The sequence below is a fragment of the Rhagoletis pomonella genome, unplaced genomic scaffold (assembly GCF_013731165.1).
Source record: "Rhagoletis pomonella isolate Grant_MI unplaced genomic scaffold, Rhpom_1.0 Rhpom_scaffold_00002, whole genome shotgun sequence".
Classification (NCBI taxonomy): domain Eukaryota; kingdom Metazoa; phylum Arthropoda; class Insecta; order Diptera; family Tephritidae; genus Rhagoletis; species Rhagoletis pomonella.
The window spans coordinates 23670237-23695546 of NW_023458556.1; the positions used below are offsets into that span (position 1 = coordinate 23670237).

Here is a 25310-nt window from a genome sequence, read left to right on the forward strand (position 1 = left end):
AAAAAAAGCAAACAAAGATGCAATAAAGTATTTAACTAAATTAAAATAAGACCAAACGTGAATTTTTCACTGATTTTTATTTATTTCACTTTTGAAAAAACTTTGAACTTATTTTGCTTTGCTCTTTTCTTCATACGTAAAAGCTAAAGTCACAACGGACACCCGAAAAATTTAGCAACGTACTCTCAATCCTGCTTAATCAAGCAACTCATCATCGCCTGGACAAAAATGAGCAACGGGATTCCATTTCCAAATCCCTTCGTACCACTGCGGAAGAGGTTGTTGGTTACTACCATACAAAGCTACGGGGCGCGTTTGATGAAGGAGAACCCGAACCAATGTATAGGGACGAAGCGGCACGTCCCTCAACTCGACCAAGACGAGGTGAGAATAGCAATAAAGCGGCTTAAGAAAAACAAGGCCCCCGGAGCCGACAGCTGGCTGGGATGTCCAAAGCCGGTGGCGAAGAGTTCGTGGGGCGTATGTACCAGCTTTTAAGTAGAATTTGGTCTGATGAATACATGTCCGAAGACTGGAATCTCAGTTTAATTTTCCCAATCCACAAGAAGGGAGATCCCGCCGTTTGCGCCAATTATCGCGGAATAAACCTTCTCAATATTGCATACAAGGTCCTGTCGACGATACTGTGTGAAAGACTGAAGCCGTTCACGAACCAGCTGATTGGACCGTATCAGTGGGACTTCAGACCTGGTGAGTCCACCATTGACCAGCTTTTCACAGCGCGTCAAATCCTGGAGAAGACACTAGATACGCAAATCGGGACACGCCATCTTTTTGTCGATTTTAATGCTGCATTTGATAGTACGAAGAGGAGCAGCCTGTACGACGACAGATGATATGGATATCGTATGCAGATGATATCGATATCGTAGGTTTGAAACAAAGGGACGTAACCGCAGCATTTTCCAGTTTAGAAAAAGAATCTAATGAGGTTGGTCTAGCGGTGAACGAGGGTAAGACAAAGTACCTGCTGGCAACATATAAAGAGTGTACGCGTTTCGGGACACACGTCACTGTTGACAGCTATAACATTGAAGTAGTGAAGGACTTTGTCTACGTTGGCTCCAGCATAAACACGTAAACACCACCAACAACGTCAGCCTTGAGTTCAAGCGAAGAATAATTCTTGCCAACAGGGGCTACTTTGGGCTCGGTAGGCAATTGAAAAGCAGAGCCCTTTCTCGACGAACGAAACCGACAAACAGTTGTAGTGCCGCATAAGAAGAGGAAGAAGTTTGCACTTGCACTGCACATATTTACTTAAGTTACTTTTTTAAGGTTACTTATGCTGCAGTTTTGATAGGAAATTTAATGAATTAATTTCAAAGTTTTACGCTACTATTGATTACAACATCGATATGGCACCTGATTGCCAAGCCAAAACATTTCGCCTTCCTTACCTACTTTTCGCTTGCAACTTTTGTTTTCCTCAACTTGCTCGTAGCCAATTTTCTTCTGCATTTCTGTGTTTCCTTCAAGAGCCGGCCACTTTGCCATTGGCAAGTATCGCAGCGACAGTGTTTGGACGTTTCGGACTTGCGTTGCATCGGTCGCATGTCGTCAGGTGGCATTATTTGCCATAACTATTTGCTTTAGCTTGGTTTGGAATATTGCGGTGACGATAGAGGAGCATTTGCTACACATACGTACATACATTACATACACATTTTTTTAGTAACTTTTACAATAGTAGGTACGCTTTACTTGTATGTTTGTTTGTATGTTGTACTTGGACTGCAGTGATGTAAGTTGCGGCTATCTATTTTTTTCCTTTTACTATGGCTTTCTTCTGGCTTTTCGTGAATTGAATAATCGACGATGCAGTTTGATGACCGGTTTTTTGCACATTTTTCCGCTAGTGTGCATTTATAGACAGATGTACATACATGCATGTGTAAGTATGTATATTCAAGCGCTTTTGTTAGTGTGTTTCCATATTAATCTCGTATTTGTTGCAATTAAAATTTGAAATGATTACAACTAGCTGATGCCAAGCCTTTTGTTGGCGCAGCTTTGAGGGCTACCGCGGCGAATTATGGTTTTGTTGGAATATTATTGCTCATGTAATGTCTGTGGCGCGAATCATTTAAGAAATAATTATTTTGCGCGAGGTCAAAGTGCATAAATATGTATGTATGTATATTAAGCACACAAGCCGGCGCTTTGAGTTGAGACGACACAGGTACAAATCCAACCAAAAACGTCTAGTTCTCTAAATTAGAACGAAAAGTTTAGACGGTTTCGTCCCCGTCATATGTACTACTATCGGGATTCATATTTCTTTGGAAGGGATCTTTGGACCGACCCTCGGAACGTGTACAGTGTTTTAGATATATGTATGTACATACCATCCAAGGTCCAGGTTAGGTTAGGTTAGGTATCAATGATTGTCCCAGATATGGGACGCACTTGGACACTAACGCTATTGTTCTCTGTCATACCCCATAAAGTTTGAATAGTGGCCATTACTTTATCGAATAAACTAACTTCCCGATTACGAGTATAGGCTAATTTAAATTTCCGAGAGCTCCTCAGGAAGTTACGAAGTGTGAGCCAAAATATTTACAACTTCGCCTCGCGATAGCAGAGCAGTCTAATAGAAAGTGTAGAGCCGATTCCATGTCATCATCCTCCTGGCAGCTAGCCTCACTGTATGAATGCCAATCCACCAATGGCCTATCAGAGTCCCCAACAACCGGTTCTGCAAGCTTAAGCTGACCCACCCAAGGCTAGAGGGATCATACAATTGCGCATGTTCTGTTCAACTACGGATGTTCAGAGGATGTTAAATGGTGTATTTCCTTGCCGTGACATCAGCCATACAAGCACTCCGACTGGCGTCACACTCTGTAGCAACAAGTCCACTGCTTCCTTAATCGCAGATACTGCTGATGGAGAGCCTTCAACAGAAGATCCCCCCCCTTCAGCAACCCTGCCACGAATTTCGATCCGTCTGTGAAAAAGTTCACTGCTCTCATTTAAAGACACACCGCCCCACCCAATCATCTCTTAAGCGAATTTGGGTACAAACGAAGTTAATGGGTGCCATTTCTGGAACGCAGTAATCTGTAAGATGAGAGATGAAATTGAAACCCTTCTAAACTCCAGAATGTACACTCTACGAGCTTATCAGCCACCCGGTGGAGCTCCAAGAACTTGACGGTAACGGAAAGATGCAGGCGAACAGCTCCTATCGACGGATGAGTCGCACTGAGGATGTTGTGAATAAAACCAATTTTGTCAAAATAGCAGTGTGATAAGATTATCACCAGGGAACGGATTTTATGGAAATTTCCTTTTTTTTCTGCTAAAGAGATAGAGTATATTCGATTAAGAATGTCCACGATGTAGCTTTCCCTGATTCCATATATACACATTTGGTGTTGCTTTTTTTAAGATATTTGCCTTTTTTTTGCCTTTTTTAAGATATTTGCCTTTTTTGCCTTTTCTACCTTTAAAAAAGTGATTATAGCATTTAAAATTTTTTTTTTAAGATTAAAAAATATACACATTGCCCATGCGGCTTATAGAAGCGCAGAGACCTCTTGCCAAATTGGTGTTGGAAAAATTCAAAGCCGTTTTCTCAGCTAACGAAGGCTTGGAGACAATAAGGGGTGTGGATAAAATTATAAAGGGCGAGGAAAACTCCCTTATTCCTGATAATATGAACGTTTCAAACGTTCCATATTTAAATTGGGCTCCACTTGTATCAACTTACGTCAAGCACACATTCAGTACATTCAAGGCTTTTCTGTGGTTCAATGTTACTACAACTATACAGATTAAAAAAGCAACCAAGTCTAAGCGGAGCACTATTTCGGAGATCACCACATCTCCTCATCAGACTTCTTTTTTCTAGACTTCAGCAGAAAAAAGAAGTCTGATGAGGAGATGTGGTGATCTCCGAAATAGTGCTATAACTTCTACCGCTTAGACTTGGTTGCTTTTTCAATTTTTCCTAATAAACAATCAATAAAAATATTAAAAACAAAATGTTAACAAGCCACAATAACATTGACTAATATATACAGATTAAAGTTTTATGAGTTAGAAACCCGAAAGCATAAAATAGTCAAAGATTCAAAGTACAAATTTTTCATATAATGAAACTAGTTCATAGTTTTTCTCTCTTTGCCTGTAATATATACATTTCTAAAATAAATGTTTTTTTTTATTGTTTCGTATTTTCTGTCTTTTTCGAGTGCCTTATTTTGCGTTTTTTTTGCAATACCTAGTGCCTTTTCCTGCCTTTTTCGCTATTTTGTTTTGCCTTTTTTTGCCTTTTTGCAACACCTAGTGCCTTTTCCTGCCTTTTTTTGCTATTTTATTTTGCCTTTTTCAGCCTATTTCGTTATTTTATTTTGCCTTTTTTATTGGTTTTTAGGTCCTAAAAATCCGTTCCCTGATTATCACAAAAGCCATAAAAGTAAGAACTTTTATACCGAAAAATTGTACAGCAGCTCTACAAATTCTAGTAAACATTAGGGATGTCGCAAAAATATCGATGCATGGAAAATTTTCCACTCGATGTATAAGTAATCGATGTATCGAAACGTCGATGTTTTTTCAAAACTGATATCTCTAGTACATTGAACCGTCATTTTAGTTTTTCGATTGTGCAAAAAAGAGAATTCACTTTGACTAAAAAATTTAAATGGCTCGAAAAAGGTCCGTTAGAAAAATATATGTGTAGCTCAATTGCAGTAAAAAATGTTGTACCATTTTGCTAATAACATATTTGGTTGTGAAATATAATTTCAAAAATCCTTTGCAAACCAATGGATCCATGCATGCCCTTCGATGTATAGCAAATTATCGATGTACATTGTACAATGCATCGAATCATCATTTTTGCCACTGACATCCCTAGTGAATGGTATGCAAAACTTCACAAAACCAACCATTTAAAGAGCCTGGGTTCTCTAACAACTACTCTAACGGCATGTCTTATGTTATATGCTCACCTTATGGCGGTGAAGCTTTATAGCTGTCAGGCAGAGCTGAGAGAACACAAAGCAAAGTACTTTATTTAAGCAAATTTATGGGGCCTTACCAGTGTGCCTTACGATTCGGAAAATCCGTAATTGTCAATTCGCATGGATGAACTGTGCCTCGAAACTAAAGCGGCGGATAGATAGTTATACAACTCCACGTCCAGGTTTGTGATCGTCGCTGAACTCATTTAAATATGTAGAGTGGAGTAAAGCGCAACCTTCAGCTTCATCTGGGTGAAGCGAATGGTACAACAAATCTTAATCTGCATCCATCTGGACAAAGCAGCGTGTCTCAGGTTGAACTATCCGCTGAACTATCACGGACTAATTTAAAAGCCCGCCTTCTCTTAAATCCCTGTGATCCTACGATACCACATTCCAGGAAGCTGTCGGGTGCAAAAAGTCAACTACACGGCCTGAGCTAACAATAAAAATACTAAAAAACGCCCGTAACGACAACAGATGGGCAGTTAGTGTCACAATAAGAAACTAGCTTAGGACATAGACATAGTAAGTGGACGGAATATGTAACCAAGGGACTTAAAGACGGTGGTTCTTCAAAAAGCTATTGATTGATTTCGTAGCTATGTATATCGCCACCTGGAATGCAAAAAGATGTAACATATATCATCACTGCAATTCAAAAAGTCGTAACTAATAAAAAATCCAAAATTCAGCTTTTGATTGATATGACAGATTTGATCGAATTACAACTCCCACATCATTTAATGAAAAAAAAATAAAAAATTTTAGTCGCGACTTTTTCCATTTCAGTTATGATGTTGTTACGTCTTTTCGCATTTCAAATAACGTTATATTATATGTATACTATATTTTGCGCTTTTTAAAACATATAAATTTATTTAGTTTTTAAAGAACAGAAGAATCACATACTCTGGTGTCAGTGGGTATCATAATGAGCTACTCAATTCAAAGGCTCTAGTAAACGATGAGAATAAAAATGAAAAGGAGTAAATATTCATTCTTATTACTAGGTAGACGGAGAGAATGAGAGTTAATTCCTATTCTTATAAGAATTATTTCAAACGTTTACCAGAACCTTTAAGCTGGAACTCCACGTGCAGCATTCAGCGCTTTTCGGGTTATCAAAGCTCTATTCAGCTTTAAATTTTATATATCGGCGCCTGAGAAGTTTAGTGTGGAGTGCTTACTTCAGAGTACGGGCCATCGATTTTAGCTTAACTTAACCTAATATCCTTTTATATTAAAAATCATTACTTCAATTTTTTAGTTAACCTAAAATCTAAAGATAATTTTTTCTACAAATCATTATAGAGACAGCCATGGGTGTTTCCAAAAAGACTCAAGACAAATCCGGCTATGAATACGCCTTGGCCGTTATGAAGATGTGCGACATACTACATTTACGTTCACGAAGTCTCTTCCTCCGCAATGAATTCATTTTTACGCTCTCCAGATATTATCAAGAGCAAGGCAAACTATTGAATATCATTCACGGCCTTACAACCAAAGTCATCAAGTATAAAAAAGCCGCTTTTGCTAATGGCACTCGTGGTTCATTGGCCCAACAGGAAATGGCTGCCAAAAAAATTACACCACCAGGCACACCTTCAACTGCTGCGGCAGCTGCAGCAAAAGAGAATGGAAAGCAAAAATCTACAAAAGAAACTTCCGTGGAGGGCTTGTCGTTTGGACAGTCAGAAGGTTTGAAGGATGATCTAGATGTCGAAGAGAATGATGTGGGCGAGAAGAAACGTTTAGCTTTTCTCGATTTGCTGCTTGAGAGCGCACAAAATGGCGCTCTACTAAATGATACCGAAATCAAAGAACAAGTAGATACGATTATGTTTGAGGGACATGACACCACCGCGGCCGGTTCATCCTTCTTTCTATCACTGATGGGCATCCACCAGCAAATTCAAGATCGAGTTATAGCCGAATTGGATGAAATATTTGGTGCCTCAGACAGACCAGCCACATTTCAGGACACTTTAGAAATGAAATATATGGAGCGTTGTCTGATGGAGACGTTTCGCATGTATCCGCCAGTGCCATTGATAGCACGTGAGCTGCAGGAAGACTTAAGATTGGCATCTGGTCCTTATGTAATACCGCGTGGCGCTACCGTTACAGTAGCCACTGTCAAGCTACATCGCAATCCGAAAATCTACGCAAATCCAAATGTATTTGATCCCGATAACTTTTTGCCAGAACGCCAGGCCAACAGACATTACTACGCTTTTGTGCCGTTCTCAGCGGGACCACGGAGTTGTGTTGGTAAGCGAAAAATTATTACAGATTCAAAAACAAAAGGTTGTAGTATTTTATTGAATATAACTGTTTTTTTTTAATTTTTTTCTTAGGCCGGAAATACGCAATGCTCAAGTTAAAAATACTTTTATCCACCATTCTTAGAAATTATCGTGTCTACTCAGATTTAACTGAGGCCGATTTTAAACTGCAAGCCGATATAATATTGAAACGCGAAGAAGGTTTTCGTGTACGCTTACAGCCGAGACAACCCAAACCGAAGCCGAAGACAACATAAAAGACTCAACCGTCTATATCTTTTATAATTCTGCTAGGTTTTGGATTTACATACATACAAATACATATACATACATACATACATATATTTTTCCACATATTAGAAATTAAATGTTTCTTTTGTTGTGAAAATTAATAAAATTGCATTTAATTAGGCAGGATAACTACAAATTTATTACATTATTCACATTAAAATGGACCTTTACAATTAAGACAAGATTTTATCACCACTTAACAAGATTAGGTGCTCAAATCCACCACACAACCTCTTGTCAGCTCGATTACCTACGAAATTCACTAGAATATGTTAACATTTAAAATAAAAGCTGCTAAAAGGGTCAGTTAATACAGACTTAGCTCATTAAAGTAAATACATAAAATTAAAAACAAATGTTAATGTTAATGTTAATGATTATGTTTACCGCATACAGCACAATCATTTATCGGTTTGCGTCGAGACCAAAAAGCTTTGCCACTTGCCTCTCTTCTTTTCGGATTTGCGTCTGTTGTTCATCCCAAGTGCGTACAGGTCCTTCTGCACTTGGTCCTTACATTGTGTTCATGGGCACAAAGTAGAGTCGGTCATACAGGCAGGTAGCGTGTAGTCTAGCTCAAGGGCTTACCAGAAAGAAACAAGTCTTCCTATGGCCTAGACTCACAGATATACAAAGTTCCTTACTGAAGAATATGGGTCTTTAAACGAGATAGCAGCTCAGCACCATAGAATTTAAATGGACGGCGTGCTTGGACGCCGGCCATGATATTGAGGGCAATCGCAAAGATGACGACACGGTAGACATACCAGTGCCTACCTTTAAAGTGTTTGATGGAAATCAAACTACTCTGAAATCCAATGAACGCTGGAACAGCTTTCCTAACTGTGAAACCACCAGGGTTGTTGCTGTCAATTTTAAATAGAGAAAAAATACCTTTTCTTCTAACGACTCTTAGGGGCCACTGACTAATTGTTTCACACACCTTGAGGCTATAGGTGGATCTTTGCTGTGGTAGCAAGTATGTACATAGAAGAAGAAAATGCTATAAGTAGAAGAAGATTGCGCACACTTGAGAACCCAGCACATCAAGAGAGCTATATCACAACGTCAACAAATTGGTGAAAATGGATTGAGCTTTTCATCATCGAAAGGGATTGGTATCCCCATTTGCCTATGTGTTCCTGAGTGGAGATTATTGCTGTAGTAGCATCCGAGCAAGAACTGCTTGCTTAACTTCCTAGTCCCCGCCGACCCCACAGACGCTGCTTAGTTTAGAACCAGTCGGTTGATCGCCTTATACATATGTTGCCACCAATGTTTCTTTGTGTGCATGAAAAATGAGAGCAATCTGTCAAAGGAAACTCCTGTAAATGTTTAGGTCGATATTGTGTAATTAGCCCGAATTCCTAAGTTCAACTTGACCTACATTGAAGTAGTAAAAAGGGTTCGCCATTGATTTCGTACTTAGCCACGATCCGAAACCAGTTATAGCAATCTCACCTTCGGCCATCGAAGTATATTCCTGGGAGGCTTCATGGCTGCAGATGTGCATATTGTCCTGAATCGCAGAACGTATTGCTAAGTATTTGCTTACATTGAGCAAATGGGACTGCAGATAACTTGTGGGACTGTTGACTGGTCATTTCTACTTATACATGATTTGCCCTTACTGCCTTGACGAAGTTGAGACTGCGGAATATATTTTATGTCTCTGCCCTACCTTTTCAAGTATTAGGTTGAAGGTTTTTGGCAATGTATGGAAATTTATTGAAATAAGACAAAGTAATGACGCGCAGTCTGTTTTATGGCACAACCCATGATTCAATACCTGATTTTGCCATATGGATGTCATTGGGAATAAGGCTAACTCTCCCTCTCTGAGAGACGCCCTTTTGCATAAGGATTACCTGCTGTGCAAAATGAGGCTTATATAAGGCCTTATGATAGGACATTATATCCTATTCGAAATTGGGTTTACAGTAGTCCTTATAAAAAGGCATCCTACAGAATATTATTACCTTATTATAAGCCTCATCGCCCATTCAAAATTGGGCTTACGTAATGCCTTATATGTAATAAGAACTATTATAGACTACCATTACCTTATTACAAATGTATTAGCCTTGTCGTCCATTGCAGCAGCAGCACTACCGGCGAATAACATATTTCTGCTTATGCTATTTTTTGGTGGGTCAACCTCAACCCTCACTAGTTTTCACTGAATTCAGTTAACTCGCTACTTCGCAGCTTGCTATATTTGAGTTCCGGTCGCTAAACGAAAAATTTTGTATGTGAAAGCAACAACAAAGTTAGCTAGCAAGGATGAACGATAGCGAGTTTGGTTGTACCTCATTGAGTTCGTTCGTTTCGACATTCGCAAACTGTTGGCGAATCGATGACTGCTTGAATTGAATGTCGACTATTCGGGATAACCTCTAACATTTTAATTAAACTCTTTTTCCGAGTAGCTTTAAATCAAAACGGAGTTTTATTTATAAGTGTAGGCGCGAAAACCAGGAAACGACTAACAAACCGGAAACTCGTTTTAATCTGTCAAACGTTCGCATGAGAACAGAGAAAGTAAAAGAAGCTATGAGAACAGAAAATCAGCCTACCAGTCTGTTCCGCCACAACAAAGTGTAAATGGTATTTAAACCGTAATTAATTATTAAAACTAGCCTGGAAAGTACAAAGCTTTATTTATAAATTTTTGATTGTTACTTTTTCGTTAAAAAATTGTTAAGAAAATTTAATTTAAAAGTGTATCAGCTCAAGGCAAACTACAGCATTGTAGGAAATATGGCAACTTTCGAAGCTGGTACAGATATCAGCTGTTCGCCCGGCTGCTGATAAATAGAACAGAGCTAAATGACAACGAAAGTTAAAGCAAAGCAAAAACTAAAAAGTAAACAATTCAATAATTTACAATTTGGTTATACATATGTAAGTAAATTTTGTCAATATTTTAAGGTTCCAATGCTTTAAATTTTACATTAGTACAGTTAGTGGAATGCAGAAAAGTTATAAAGTTTGTGCTTGAGACATAAAGGTGCACTTATTTGTTTGGCATTAGAAAATTAAACTTTCAAAGCAACAAGCATGAAAGCATGTATGTACATAATTAGCTTTAAAAGAAATAAACAGCTTTTTTTTTAACTAGTTCGCAATCGATCGCATATAACTTTAACGTTAGTCTGGCTCCGCTAAAGGGAGGCCCAGGGAATGCGCAACTGTCTATCCATAGAGAAAGGGGGTTAGCTGGGTGGGGTTTTGGGGACATGCGAAGAGGTGCCGTAAGTTATGTGGCGACTCTCCGCACGCCAGGCACTTCTTGGGCACATCTTTATTCACTGCTGCAATATCTAGAGCAAAGTTGGGCTATCGTGGTGCGAGTCTCCCGAGTAAGACAAAGTTCCGCCCCGTCCACGTCGGGTGGTTGTGTGTCCAAAACAGCATTCACAGGTGAGGGGGTCTATGTAACTGGAGACCGACTCCCTGTGAATGCCGTTTAAGGCCTCTCGGTATGCGTTCGCGAAGGCTCTTCTGCAAAAAGTTGTTTGTTCGGCTGCCCGCGGCTGTGGCACCTTATTAGGAACTGCTTGCAGAGCAATGTGTTATGCTTCTCAATGGGGAGCATCTGCGCCTTGTCAAACAGGTGTTGAGGCGACATCAGAATGCATCCAGTCGCGGCCCAGAGTGCCGTCTTGTGGCAATTCTGTTGTTTCGTCCACAGCGTCCTGCTAGTCCCCGGCGACCACACGGGCGCTGCATAATTAAGACCCGGCCGGCCAATTGTAACTCAAAGGATTTTCGGGTTATTCACCATCGGACCTCCTTTGTTTGTACCTAATAGTTATAGCAGGTGAATATCCAATTGATTTTGTTATTTAACTCCTAGCTAAGTTTATCGGAGAAAGTTTTAGTATATTTATGAACCATCCCGAGCATGCATAATTAATAAAACAAATATGCAGTTGAAAAGGTACTTATTTTTTTTTTGGTATTGTGCATACATACATGCATATCGCGCACATTCTTCAAAAGCTTATCAATTCAAAATTTGGTTTAATTTTATCCAGAAAAATGTAATTTTTAGCCCATAATATCAAAAATCGCATATAGAACTAATACACCATGAAAAATGTGTTTGAAGTACAGTGTATGTACACATACATATGTATGTACATAAATATGTATGTACATAAATATGTATAAATTTGCACAAATACATATATTTATGCATAGATTTTTATTAATTTAAAAAATCTTGTGTTTGGCTCGGATCAAATAATTCAATTGAATTCAGTATGTTTCAAACTATGATCCCATATCAGTTTACAAAACATTTAATATGCAATTTTAATAATTCTAAAGTGCCTACTTAAAACTATTTAGCAGGAAGTTTCAATTATCTGGTAGCGCTGCTATTTGATCATTCGGCGAGGTGAATAAGTAATACAAACTCTTATCATTAACTGGTTCTCCCTTAGTAAGGCACTAAGTAACAAAAGAGGTATGTATTAAATAAGAAACCGATGTATGAAGTTATTTTTCTTGTGATAATTAATAAATATCTATTTAGTAGTGAAGTATGACTTTCTCCGGCAAGGTTGTAATTGTAACCGGCGCTAGTTCCGGTATTGGTGCTGCTACCGCCGAGCTGTTTGCAAAACAAGACGCCAAAGTGGTGCTGGTTGGACGTAATGAGGTAAATCTAAAAGCAACTGAGGCGGCATGCAAGGCAGCGAACAGCAGTGCTGAATTGCTAATTATTAAGGCAGACATAACGTTGGACGCAGAGCGCGTTATTAATACAGTCATTGAGAAATTCGGTAAATTGGATGTTTTAGTTAATAATGCTGGTATACTAGCTGGTGGAAATATACTTGATATCGATGTGGAGCAATTCGATCAGATACTCAACACAAATTTACGTGCGGTTTTCGTGTTAACTAAACTCGCCGCCCCACATTTGGTGAAAAGCAAAGGCAACATTGTAAACGTATCCAGCTTGGCTGGCACACGCTCATTTCCGAATAGCTCAAGCTATTGCGTCTCTAAAGCTGGATTGGACCAATTTACCAAGTGTATAGCTTTGGATTTGGCACCAAAAGAGGTACGAGTGAACTCTGTAAATCCCGGTTTGATTGTGACCAATATTCACCGTCGTGGCGGCATGTCTGATGAGGCATATGCCAAGCATCTGGAACGTGGTAAAGAGACACATGCTTTAGGACGTGTTGGTAATCCAATGGAGGTGGCTGAAGCGATTGCTTTTCTGGCCAGTGATGCTGCCAGCTTCATCACGGGTGCAATATTGCCCATCGATGGCGGTAGGCATGCTATGTGTCCGCGTTAAATAAAGTTTTCTTGAAGGGAAGTACATAATTTCCTTATCATGTTATGTTAAAAAAATGAAGTAACATACTTATGTATGTATGTATCAAAGAAAAATCACTAACCCAGTAGGCAAATAAGTAAGCACCTTACCTTAGGAGATAATCCATGTATTCTCTAAGCTTTTAGTATCAAAATTGTCGAGTGGGAAAATTAGAAATTAAATATAAATAGTTTATCTACAATTAAATTAAATAAAAACCTATCGTTTGGGCGTTAATGTTAACGACATTTGGTAAAAATTCAAGGCAATATCGCTCTATTGCTCATCAGAGGCAGTTTTAGATTAGTCAACAAGATATCTAGATTATTGTCTCGAGGTTCCAGAACAGGGTCAATGTGTCGAATTTCAACTGATTTGGAACTTTCAGTATGAATTCAACAAGTAAAAAAGTCTAAGTTCGGGCGAAGCCGAACATTAAATACCCGGTGCATGTATTAAATATAGTTTTTTCACCTTTCCGAAAACAACCGTTGCATGGACATATGTTCATATAGAATTAATGATATAAACTTATATAGTCATGAGTGTGGTAACACGCCGATTTTCCCAAATTCCATAATAATCTTATTTCTTTTAAGGCATTGTTGGTATCAACTTTGAGTAAATATGAGTCCTTAAATTTCGAAATATCGAAGTTTCAGCATTTGTGAAATTTACCGTTATGTGAAAAGTGGGCGTTATTTTAGTCCGATTTCAAAAATTTTCAACGTCTTGCTTTTGTATGGCAAGTACAATAATTAGATCGAATTTGGTACAAATTGATGGAACGGTTACCGAGATACACATATGTAATCATAAGTGGGCGGTGCCCCGCCCATTTGCCAAAAATTTGTTATAGACGTATTTCCTGCTAAAGCACTACTGCAGACATTAATTTTGAATAAATTCGCTTCAGTATTTACTGATTTATCAAAGATTTCCTATTTCTTTAAATTACCGTTACATGGGATGTGGCCGTGATAATTTCCGATTTCAAACATTTTCAGCCGTTTGGTATTTTTTACCATAACCCATAACTGTGCCCAATTTAGGTGAAATTGGTGAAGCGGTTACCGAGATAAACACATCTAAACACTTCTCATTCGTTTGCCATTTTTCTTGTAAAATTTCTAGGAACTTATAGTTTAAAGTAGAATTTAACTTTTTAAGCATACTTATATATATTTATATTATCAGTAGGATTTCATTTAGCTTATTAATTAAATTCCTAACTGGTGTTAACCCTCTTCAAAAATATTTTCAAAATAGATACAGCTTTCGTTAAACGTCTCTCATTTGATGCCAACATTAAAATATTTTATTTAAGTTTAGAATCCAGCTCTCGAGAAAAATCACAAGAAATTTTTCTCATTATTTCTGTTGGACTTTGCATTTGCTGTAAACTTTCTTAAAGAATTAAATAAACGAAAATGTTTTTTCTTGGAAGCTACAGACTTTTGATAGAAGAAAATTTCTTTTCCATTTCTTGTGCGCCATTTTATATGAATTGTTCGTTTTTCTTGAGAGTTCCTAACAGCCTTTAACCTTAAAAATATATATATATAGAAAAAAAATGTATATACATATCTGTGTTCGTATGGAAAAGTAGCTTATGTCGAAAGGCAGGCTTTAGTATAAATCGGCATTCGCAGCATAGGATTGCGAATAGCTCACTGGCGCTGAGCCGTTGAACAACTTTTGGCAAATAAACGTGCAATAAATAGTTCCTATACTAGCAAGTCAATATTCTTATTAAGTCTCTGCAAAAAATTTATTGTCGTTTAAAGAATAAAGGGAATGCCGCATTATACTAAAGCCAGCCTTTCGACATAAGCGACTTTTCCATACGAACACAGATATATATGTATATATATAGAAGAAAATGAAAGTAAAGGTCGCTTCTAACTGCACTTTTAACACAAATCTCCATAGTATAATAAAAATTGCCTAAATTTGGTTGACTTCCAATTGCTAATTTCATTTAAATCCCTGCACACTCGACCGAATTCGGAGGGAACATATTTCGAAAAAAAATTAATTTTAGCATTCATTTTTCATCAGCAAGTGGAGGAATTTTTTGGACACACCGAGGTCGACACGATGCATAGAATCCAAGGGAAACTGCGACACCATTTTGAAATCGGCTTTCTCTAAAACACTTTCACAAGTTCTAAATGCAAAATTATGATGTACTGGTTCAGCTCTAAATTTAAAACTTAAATCTGGTCGAAAATCATGAATTGTTTTCGAAAAGCAAACTCTTCTATTAACATAGCTTCCAACTTGATTACATTTTGAGCAGCTATTTTTTCCGTTAAGTGATAATAAATGCACGTGCAGGTGAATCACAACAAAATAAACGAATATCAATTTTTTCTTAATTGGTGATGAATCTACTTGAAGTCCATTGCTTTAAAACAAAAAATTACTTCATCACATAATTCCTTTAAGAAATCGCTGACATTCCACGGTTTTTCCGTTCCAGCAAAGAAAGCAATTGTAAACGGATGTTTATTTGGAAAGCCAACGATTGCTCCAAGGATCGGCCATAACACTTTTTTTTGAGCTTTTGAACAATTTAAGGCCGTCAATTCCTATGTCGAGATTAATTTCATGTTTATCATGGAGAAAAGGGAAATATCTGGTTTCAAAATGGTGCTGACCACCACTTTTTTTTTTGTCGACAATAGCAAATCTTCCACTCCAATTTTTCTAAGACTTTGAAGCAGATCAGAGACAGAGTTGTGGGACGTCCTGTTTCTTATTGCCCACAACTTCAAATGAAGAGCTTTACTAGAATTATCTAATTCTAATGCACCATCATTTTCCAGGACCTCCATGCTTTCATCACTGATGAGCACCGACTCATCAGAGCAGTCCAAACTGCTGCCTTCTTGCACAGCCGCACTGTCACATACCACATCTTCACTGATACCGTATGTCCTTGCGAATTTTGTAACACTTGAATGCCACTCTTTTTTTTTCGTGGCTCCTCAAATTAGAAAAGGTCTTTTTATTCATTATCAAGGTAATATAATTTTAACTATTTAATTAAAACGACAATGAAAACTTTATAGGGACAGATATTAACTTACCGCTCTGTTTTTTGCTTTTTTCTTTTTTATTTCCACTATTTGTGCACGGCCAATTTGCACTTTTTAGTTGTCTGCTTTAAGTTTTGAGATCCGCAGTTATAAATATTGCCGTTTTAAATTTAAATTATTAAAATTCAATTCGCATAAAAGCCCACGCGCGCAAACAAATTAAAAATTTATTTTTGTTTGACGTTTAGCACCCGGGCGACTTTGCTTTTCTTTTGTTTTGTTTTGATTTGTAGGCAGTGTGCAAACAAGGGATGTTAATTCTTCAGCTTTTTCCGATCACGGGATTTCCTCTTTGATACCCATATATCTTCTCTAAGCAAATTTCTCTGAATTTTTTTAAATCATTTTTGAATTACTGCCGTCAGAGTGAAAAACTAAAAACGCAATTTTACTATATTTGGCCCTTGGTTTCGCGAATATATTGATATTTGTGTACAAAATTAACTGTCTCGCGGTGATATATGTATAATGAGCTAAACGTTTATAAAAAGATATTTATTATTAAATAAAAAAGCTAATACTGGTCAAGAAAAGGAGTTTCTATTATCTCCATCATTGCAAATTAAAAGTCCCGGGATTATTTGCCAAGAATCCCGGGATTTTTGGGACCTTAAAAAGGCCGGGATCCCGGAATCCGGGGCCTAACATTCCTAGTGCAAACCCGTTTTTATGTTGGTGTGGTAGAATCGGCAAACAAATGTAATAGATTTGAATAAGATGTGGTAGATATCGACCCCTTTGTGCAAAATTATGTATGTATGGTGTGTTACAAAAACCAAATTTTACAGGAAAGTTTTTTTTTGTATTTTTCTCTGCTTTGGCTAGCGCCATTCCCAGCAAACAAAAACGATTACCACAGAAACGAAAGTGGAAACGAGCTAGGCGATGGGAATCGCTTATCCTTTCGCTTCAAGAAGGCATTATTTTACCATGGGCATGTCATTAGCCGTAAGCCCTTACCCGCAGCATTACCTTCGAACGAAGGGAGAACGCATGGATAAAGAGAATCCAGAGAAGCGAACAAAGAATCTCTTAGAGAGAAACTAATGTAAAATGCCTGGATAAGTGCATACTTATTTATATTAAATTAAAAACAGAAGATACAAATTGTCTTAAAAGATTCAAATTAATTAAAATTTTTATACGTCAGTTTTTATACATACATGCATATGTATGTATTTAGGTATTTAGATTTTACTTGAAAATCGGAATGTACATACATACATGCATATTTAATTAAGCTTAAAATTGTACTTCCTCACTCTCGTACTTCACTTCATTGACTGACTTCTACTTCGCTGCAAATTAAACAAAGCAAAACATGATTTTTATGCGAGACAAATTTCCACAGAAAGTAACGGTAGAAAAAGAATTTTTGGATACAGGGTTGCCACTGACGAAAAAAAATACTTACCATCCACTCGAAAAAAATTTACCAAATCTGGAAAATATCTACCAATAACGTTTTTATAGTTATTTGATAAAAACTATAGTGTTGTTATATTTTTTAGTTATTTTAATTAAGACTATAGTTTATTTATTTTTTTTTATTATTTCAATAAGAATTAAAATTGTTTTTAAGGAACTTTTTATTCAACTAATTATATGGTATTTGAGATCATATTAATGTCATATTCTGAGTTTCCTTCAACCAAGAGCGAAAGTGATGAAACTGAAGGCAACAACGATAAACACAGTGATTTTATTTTAATATTCACAATGTTTTTCAAGTAAAAATGTCTTGTTGCTTTAACTAAATCCATACAAATCAAGGAGTAAATACAACATTTAGAAAAATTGAAAAAATTTTCGTCTTAATTTAGAATTATTTACTCTGAATTTTTAGAACAATTTAAGGTATGGAGTTTTATAGCAAATAATATTTGAGTATACTTTTTTAATTTTTTGCCGCCAGTCTTTTGTGGCCTTTTTTATTTAACAATTTCCATTCATAAAAAATGGCGTTGATTTAATTTTTTTGCGAACAATCATAGTGCGTATTTACATACCAGTCAATTTTTTCTTTTTATTTAAATAATCATTTAAAATATTTAGGCAATCAAAAGCTCCTCGGGATTCCAGTAGAATGACTTTTGAATGGAGCTCGATATGTTCGCCTTATATCGATATACATTTATACGTATGTAAGTATATAAAAAGTGTGCAAAGAAATTTATAATGTAAACATAACTACGAAAAATAAATCGGGAACGAAAAGTTCAACAAAAATCTACCAAAATGAGAAAAAACTTACCTTTTTACCAACCTAAATTTTTTCTACCAATTTTGGTAACAATTTACCAAAGTGGCAACCCTGTTTGGATATTCATTCTACTTTTCAGCTGACTACGATACTGCATCATTCTACTTTGCATTCCCTGAAATGAATCAGAGAAGCGAAACAAATAAAATATTGTAGAACATTCTACTTTGCATTCCCTGAAATGCCTAAAAGAAGCGAAAAAATTCGACGGCATTATAACGCTATGCCTTCTAGAGCACGTTACCACTAAAAGCGATTACCGATTTTTTGCTGGGTTAATACCAAAGTTTATATTTGCTGATATAATTGAGAAATATAACTAAACGCAAGTGAGGACCGGGAGGGGTGCAGTATCTTTGATCGAGGTCCTGTAAACGTATTCAGACATGGATCGAAGCTGAATGGGAGGGTAGGTAGAGGTATCTTCTGCGAAGAACTGTCCATTAACCTGAAATTTAGGCTACCGGATCACTGTAGCGTTTTCCAAGCAGAGGTAGCCGCAACATAGGCTTCGCATTGGTTGCTCTCTAAAGGTAACACCTTTGAAGGAGGTTACCATCTATTCCGACAGCCAAGCAGCTATCAAAGCTGTAAGAACGGAGAAGAATTGTCTCACTTACTTATCGACCACATCGCATTACCACGCTATTATGCTCATATGGGTTCCGGGTCACGGCGAAATCGCTGGAAATTGTATGACTGTTGAGCTGGCAAGGATGGGCTCTGGAGAAAGTGCTGCCGGGTAGAGAAAGTCTGGGGCTCCTCTGACTTCGTGTGGACTACTCCTGGAGATGGATGGGCGTTAGATGAGCTCAGCATGCGCTGTGAAAAGAGCTTAGAATCCAATTTGACTCCAACTGAGGGCGGTCCAGGGTGCTCTTGAGACTTAGCAAGTTACACCTCTCGCTATTTGTGGGAGTCCTTACTGGTCATTGCGTGATAGGTAAGCATGCGGAAAGACTGAATATCATCTATGACCCTTACTGCACCAGCTGCATAGAGGTTGATGAGGTGAAATCACCTCAGCACCTGCTGTTCTGGTGCTCTGCCTTTGCGTGCATGGGCGTAGCCAGGTAGGTGCAGGGGGGTGCTCGAGCCCTCCCTAGCTTTCAAATTTTCCTTATATATATATAAAATAGTACCCTGAAATGCCAGCTTAATAGGGTTTAATTTACTTACACAAAAAACGTCTAAAAAATCAACGGTAGTTTTTAACGACTTGAAACTTGCCCTTTCTTATACTTAAATTGAATGAGCTACAAAACTGCATACCCGAAAATTTTCTAAATATCCTAATTAAAATTGTTTAAATTTTGATGACAATTTTTTGAAGTTTGATGGATTTTTTTGCAATTTGTGCAAGCTTTTAAACTTGTATTATTGTGATTTCTGTTATAGATTGAATTATACTTTAAATGAAAATTATTAAAAATAAATAAATAAACATAATTTGCAAACAACATCATTTTGAATTTCGTTGCTAATTAGTCGAACGCATCTGTATGTATGTTTATCTATAAACATTTTTAGTTGGGCTCATGTGTTGGAATCATTTTAGTATATTTCTCGCAGCGAAAAAGAATAGATCGAAATGACGCTAGCCGGAAAAGTTGTCATTGTCACGGGAGCAAGCTCAGGTATTGGAGCTACCACTGCAGAAGCTTTTGCCCAGCACGGCGCCAAGGTTGCGATCGTCGGACGAAATGAAGCTAACTTAAAAGGTACTGAAGCTGCCTGCAAAGCAGTCAATAGCCAAGCCGAAATATTGCCTATCCTTGCTGACGTAACGACAGATGCCGAACGTATTATAAACGAAACTGTGGTGAAATTCGGAAAACTGGATGTGCTGGTGAATAATGCCGGCATATTTGCAACTGGCAATATTTTAAACATTGAAGTTGACCAATTTGACTAAATTTTAAATACTAACTTGCGTTCGGTATTCCTTTTGACCAAATTCGCTGCCCCACATCTGGTCAAAACTCAGGGAAATATTGTCAATGTTTCCAGTGTCGCTGGTCTGCGTTCATTTGCGGATGTCTCCAGCTACTGTACCTCTAAGGCAGCTCTTGATCACTTTACCAGATGTATTGCTCTGGACTTGGCAGCACATAATGTACGCGTGAACGCGGTTAATCCTGGTGTTATAGTCACAGATATTTCCATACGCGCCGGCATGTCGAAGGAGGAATATGAAAAATATTTGGAACATTGTAAGGAAACGCATGCACTGGGCCGCGTTGGCTCCACTAAAGAAGTAGCCGATGCTATCATTTTTCTAGCTGCTGATACCGCCAGTTTTATAACAGGCACAACTTTGCCCATCGATGGGCGGTAAACATGCTATGTGTCCGCGTTAAAAAGGAACTTAATGTTTAGTTAGATGATAACAATAAAAAGTGAATAATTCGATTACAAGTAATTTTAAAAATGTGAAACTATTTAATGTCAGCATTGTGCAAATATGTATTTGAACAACTAAAAAAATAAATTATTTCTCATTATATAGCAAACACGATATTGATCCACCTTTCAAACCTTTTGCAAAAATTAGAAAATAGCAAATTTTCAGCCAATTTTCAAACTTCTTATTTAGAATTCTTAAGGAAATTTTTACTGTACAGTTCAGTTTTATGGCCCATTGAATTTTAGTGTACATATCGAGCCCTAACCGCCAAAAAAACGTAAGCGACATGTTTTTTTAAATTTTCTTTTTCATGCAGAAACATTCCTAGAGCATCTAGATGCATATCTTCATCAAAAAGAAATTTTTGAAAAAAATATTACTTACGTTATTTTGTCGGTTAGGGCTCGATATGTACGAGCGCAATTTGAAAAGTCAGCGAATTTTGAATAAGTGACAATATTTTTTGCCAAAAAAGGTTTCATTTCTCAATATTGTTAGTCTCTTTTTAGCTCGATACATTTAGTCACGCGGTTTCCAGTTTTTCACTCCCTCCCAAATAATAGGTTTTTTAAGGTCCTCAAAATAAGCGTTCGTTTCAGTTTTGGCCACTTCATGTTACCCGAATCACTTACCGCCCAGCCATTTCTTTGGTTTTGGAAGCAGGAAATAAGTAGTAACTGGCAGCTAAATCTGATGAATATGGTGGATGAGGTAGGGACTTGTAGCCCAAATGATGGATTTTTTCTAAGATGACTACAGACGTGTGCATCCGTGCATTGCCTCGGCAGAACAGCACTTGGCCAAATGTGGTCGTTTTTGCTTCAAATCAATATCGCATCTGTCCAAAATCTGTATAATATTCGTCAGTGATCGTCTCGCCCTTTTCATGGCAATCGACCGCGTGCATCCCAAAAAAAAAAAACCATGGCCATGACCTTATTGGTTGACAGACCCACTTTGGCCTTCTTTGGTGCACTTCTTAGGTAAGATTTGGTTATCTTGGCGACCCGCTTCCCGCACAGGAAAAGGGCACACTTATGTCACCATGAGTCCATTGTGATTCCACATTAAAGACTCCTCGTCCCTCCTTTTAACTTAGAAATGGAACCAATTTCTAGCTCTGCTGAAGCGTACAAAATCGTAGATACAGACTAAATCGTTGTCGCTTCTCTAAAAAATTAAGCTGATATAATCTTCATAAAAATATTCAAAATTGTGACTGGTGTGATAAATCCTTTTGACTGGGGTTAAGTACTTATGAAGTAAAAGTCTCCATAGACAAAAATTAGAGCTTCTCTTCACTTTTTTTATATTTTTCAACAGATTGATGAGTTGTAGTCAGTTGCCATTTTTCGAACATTTTTCTGGTAGCAGTTTTTTTTTCTTTTTATTCGTATTCGATCTGACCGTTGGACACATTTGCCAGAATTTACCAGCAACAAATCTTCGGACTAAAACTGGTAACTTCTGACAGAGAGAACCTTATTTACTCTCTTTTTTGTCCTCTCAATAGTCAGAGAACCGAGTACGGGATCGATTTCCAGTAAAATCTGGCTGATTCTGACTAGTTCGGACTCGTACGGGATCGCAACTATAATGTCAGTTGATGTGTTAATTATTTTTTTTTTTTTATGTTGCGCCGATAATCAGGACATACCTACACATACTTCATAGTTAAATAAATAAATCTTACGAAGACGGATGTCACTTATAAAAAAAAAAATTTGCCGTTGTGTAGCTTTTATACCGTCCTTTGGTTGACATAAAAATTGGGTGTCCGCGGAACACTGGTGTCGGGGAAAATCGATGGAAAGAGGTCATAACGGATGTAACAAAAACAGAACTGATTTCAGAGTATATGTAAAAATAAGCAAACCTCTACGAATCCTGTAAGGTTTTCCTTTCTTAAACATTCTTTAAATTAATTCAAATTACGGACCATTGCAACCAATTCATTTTTAATTAGAAGCAATTCGTTGTTGGTTTCATTTTGAATTAAAACGCCCGATTGTCTTAAGAAATCCTACAGTTGTAGCATGGTGTTCTAGACCACCCGTTCTCCTCTAAAATGGACTGAAATGTTTTCGGTTTCGACCATAAGTGGGTTAAACTCACCGGAAGTCCATTTTTTAAGATATATATACATTAGACTGCATCACCAAAAAAAGTTGCGGTTTTTCCGCCGGGATTACAAAATTTATTATATTCTAAGACGTTCACCAAAATATTTGGGAAAAATATTAAGATTTAAGTGAGCAGGACCGATTTGAAAATACCTCCAAATATGGAGTTTTTTATGAATAAAAATAGTTTCGTAAAGAACTTTTTGAAAAAAGTCCCCTCAGATGACAAAACAGATTAAGCTTAAAAAATCTGCATATAAATATTTAAAAATCTTTTCAACGGAGTCGTAAGAATGAGATTTTTGGTGCTGTTTTTTTTTACTTTTTTCAAAGATTGATTTACGAAAAACTTGAATAACTGGGCCAAAACTATTCTGATTTAGACTTATGGGATCTCAGTAGAAAGGTATTTTCACACTGTTGTTATTTCTGTCTAAAAAAAAATCATTCGTTTCCCAATTTTTTTTTTTCAAATACCAACACATCTTAATTCAACTTTGAATGACGTTCGTTCATCCTACCTTTCTCTTTCCTCCTTTGAATGAGTTTATTAGCTAAGAAATAACAAGGGTGATAAAATACCTTTCCAATGATGCCTCACAAGTCTAAATCGGAAGAGTTTAGGTTCAGTTATTCAAGTTTTTCTTACACCAAGGTTTGAAGAAAGTTAAAAAACAGCATCAAAAATCTCATCATTACGATTCCGTTCAATTTTTTTTTTAATTTTATTAAAATATTTTTATGCAAATTTTCTAAGCTTAAACCGTTTTGTCATTTGAGGGGATTTTTTCAAAAAAAAATTTTTAAGAAACTATTTTTATTCATAAAAAACTCCATTTATGGAGGTATTTTTAAATTGGTCCAGCTCACTTAAATCTTAATATTTTTTCGAAATATTTTGGTGGACGTCTTAAAATATAATAGATTTTATAATTCCAATGGAAAAATAGTACCGATTTTTTTTTTGTATGGGGAGTGATGCAGTCTAATTTACATGTTTTAACTACAGATTCGGATTCTAAGGATAAAAATACGTAACTTTTGTTTGCAGCTATTTTCTCGTAAGTGCCTTTTTCAACCACTAAATGGCCTTCGGATTTCAACTTGCCCTGGACTGCTAAAATGGACGAAAATGTGTCTATTAGAAAACGAAAAAATATGAATCACCAAGTCAGGGGTTTCGACCGCAAGTTGGTTAAACTGACCGGAAGTCCATTCCAGAAAATGGTTGCCCACAAAAGCTGTGCATTTTTGTCCGCAGAATCCGAATCTGTAGTAAAGCATGTAAATTCCACTTAAAAAATGGGCTTCCGGTCAGTTTCCGGTCAAAACCTGAAGCCGCTATGTAACACGACCAAAAGATAGAGCATCCCCGACTTGGTACCTTTTACAATAACATGTTTCTCCATTTTAGAAGTGGTAAACGGGTGGTCAAAGACACTCTACATAGTAGCTGGATACCCTTCTCTGCAAAAAGTGCTGCCATCTATTATGCGTATCCGTAAAACGTAGGGCTTTTTTTCTTTTTACTGGGCTATCAACGTGCATAGAGACAGATATAGACCTCTTGCTGTTGTTATTCTTGGGTGCGAAGCTGCTGTGAAAGTAAGGGATTTGTTGAAACTAAACAATTCACATGACGGCCGCTTTGGCTGAGTGGCTAGAAGTGCGTACTATCAATATGTAGGATCTGGGTTCGATCCCTGTTCCGAGCAATATCTAAATAAGAAAAGGTTTTTTCTATCAGTGGGCGTCTCTCGACAGAAAATGGCTAACCTCCGAGTGTATCTTTGCTATGAAAAAACTTCCCCGGATCGTCTTCCTTAGCTATTAAATACATTGTTGCACATTAGTTTGTAGAATATCGTTGAGTTTGATTGTTTATATTAACGAATAGCGTACAACATAAATATTTTCTTTTTCTCCGTAGTATGGAATTCACAAATTACGAGTGTAAATTAGAGACTCATATGCTGCTCTTCTAAATCTTATTTATCGTTCAGCAACAGTTTTATATGCATTGCGAATACACATATATGCAAAAAATATAACGAAAAATAGAACGACTCTTCAATCTCCCAGATGTATGTATTTATAGCTTCATACAATTGCCGGCACTACTTTAGTTCATTCTTCGCCGTCAAATAGAATACATATATCGAAATGAGTTTGGTCGGCAAGGTAGTAATAGTGACTGGAGCAAGTTCAGGTATAGGTGCTGCCATAGCAGAAGCCTTTGCCAAGAGTGGAGCCAGAGTAGCGCTCATCGGACGAAATGAAGCCAATTTGAAGGCCACTGAAGCGGCTTGCAAAACAGCCAACAGCAAAGCCGAACTATTGCTTATCACAGCTGATGTAACGGTGGATGCTGAGCGCATAATAAATGAAACAGTACAAAAATTCGGGCAGCTGGATGTGTTGGTGAACAATGCTGGCATACTGGCTTATGGAAATATTTTGGACATTAGTGTGGAGCAATTTGACAGCATTTTA

General features: G+C 37.2%; 3 protein-coding genes and 1 pseudogene across 4 annotated transcripts in view; all 4 read left to right on the top strand.

Annotated features, from left to right (window-relative positions):
* The window catches only part of LOC118733315 (cytochrome P450 4g15), a gene marked incomplete at its 5' end in the record, with an annotated part of 22357 nt that extends 14668 nt beyond the window's left edge, over positions 1–7689 (top strand). The window contains 2 exon segments of the mRNA XM_036462670.1: positions 6312–7274; positions 7361–7689. Coding sequence (XP_036318563.1) covers positions 6312–7274; positions 7361–7545 — 1148 coding nt within the window. The 3' untranslated portion in view covers positions 7546–7689.
* Positions 7690–10417: 2728 nt separating this feature from the next.
* On the top strand, positions 10418–13377 carry LOC118733316 (3-oxoacyl-[acyl-carrier-protein] reductase FabG-like). 2 transcript variants are annotated; one of them, XM_036462671.1, is made up of 3 exons: positions 10418–10483; positions 11936–12053; positions 12123–13377. In XM_036462671.1, the coding sequence occupies exon 3, from the start codon at positions 12132–12134 to the stop codon at positions 12897–12899; it is 768 nt and encodes a 255-aa protein (XP_036318564.1). In that variant the 5' UTR covers positions 10418–10483; positions 11936–12053; positions 12123–12131; the 3' UTR covers positions 12900–13377. The 2 variants fall into 2 exon arrangements, with proteins under 2 accessions (XP_036318564.1, XP_036318565.1); XM_036462672.1 differs by lacking the exon at positions 10418–10483 and adding an exon at positions 10549–10649.
* A 6423-nt stretch (positions 13378–19800) lies between these two features.
* On the top strand, positions 19801–20921 carry LOC118733317 (annotated as a pseudogene).
* A 3657-nt stretch (positions 20922–24578) lies between these two features.
* On the top strand, positions 24579–25307 carry LOC118734494 (uncharacterized oxidoreductase TM_0325-like; the record flags this gene model as incomplete). Its single annotated transcript, XM_036464213.1, has 1 exon — positions 24579–25307. A coding segment is annotated over exon 1 (327 nt), but the record flags the coding sequence as incomplete, so codon positions are not given.
* Positions 25308–25310: the final 3 nt, after the last annotated feature.

Excerpts from the sequence above, each read along its gene's own strand:
- LOC118733316 (XM_036462671.1), top strand. The coding sequence starts at position 12,132 with ATGACTTTCTCCGGCAAGGTTGTAATTGTAACCGGCGCTAGTTCCGGT.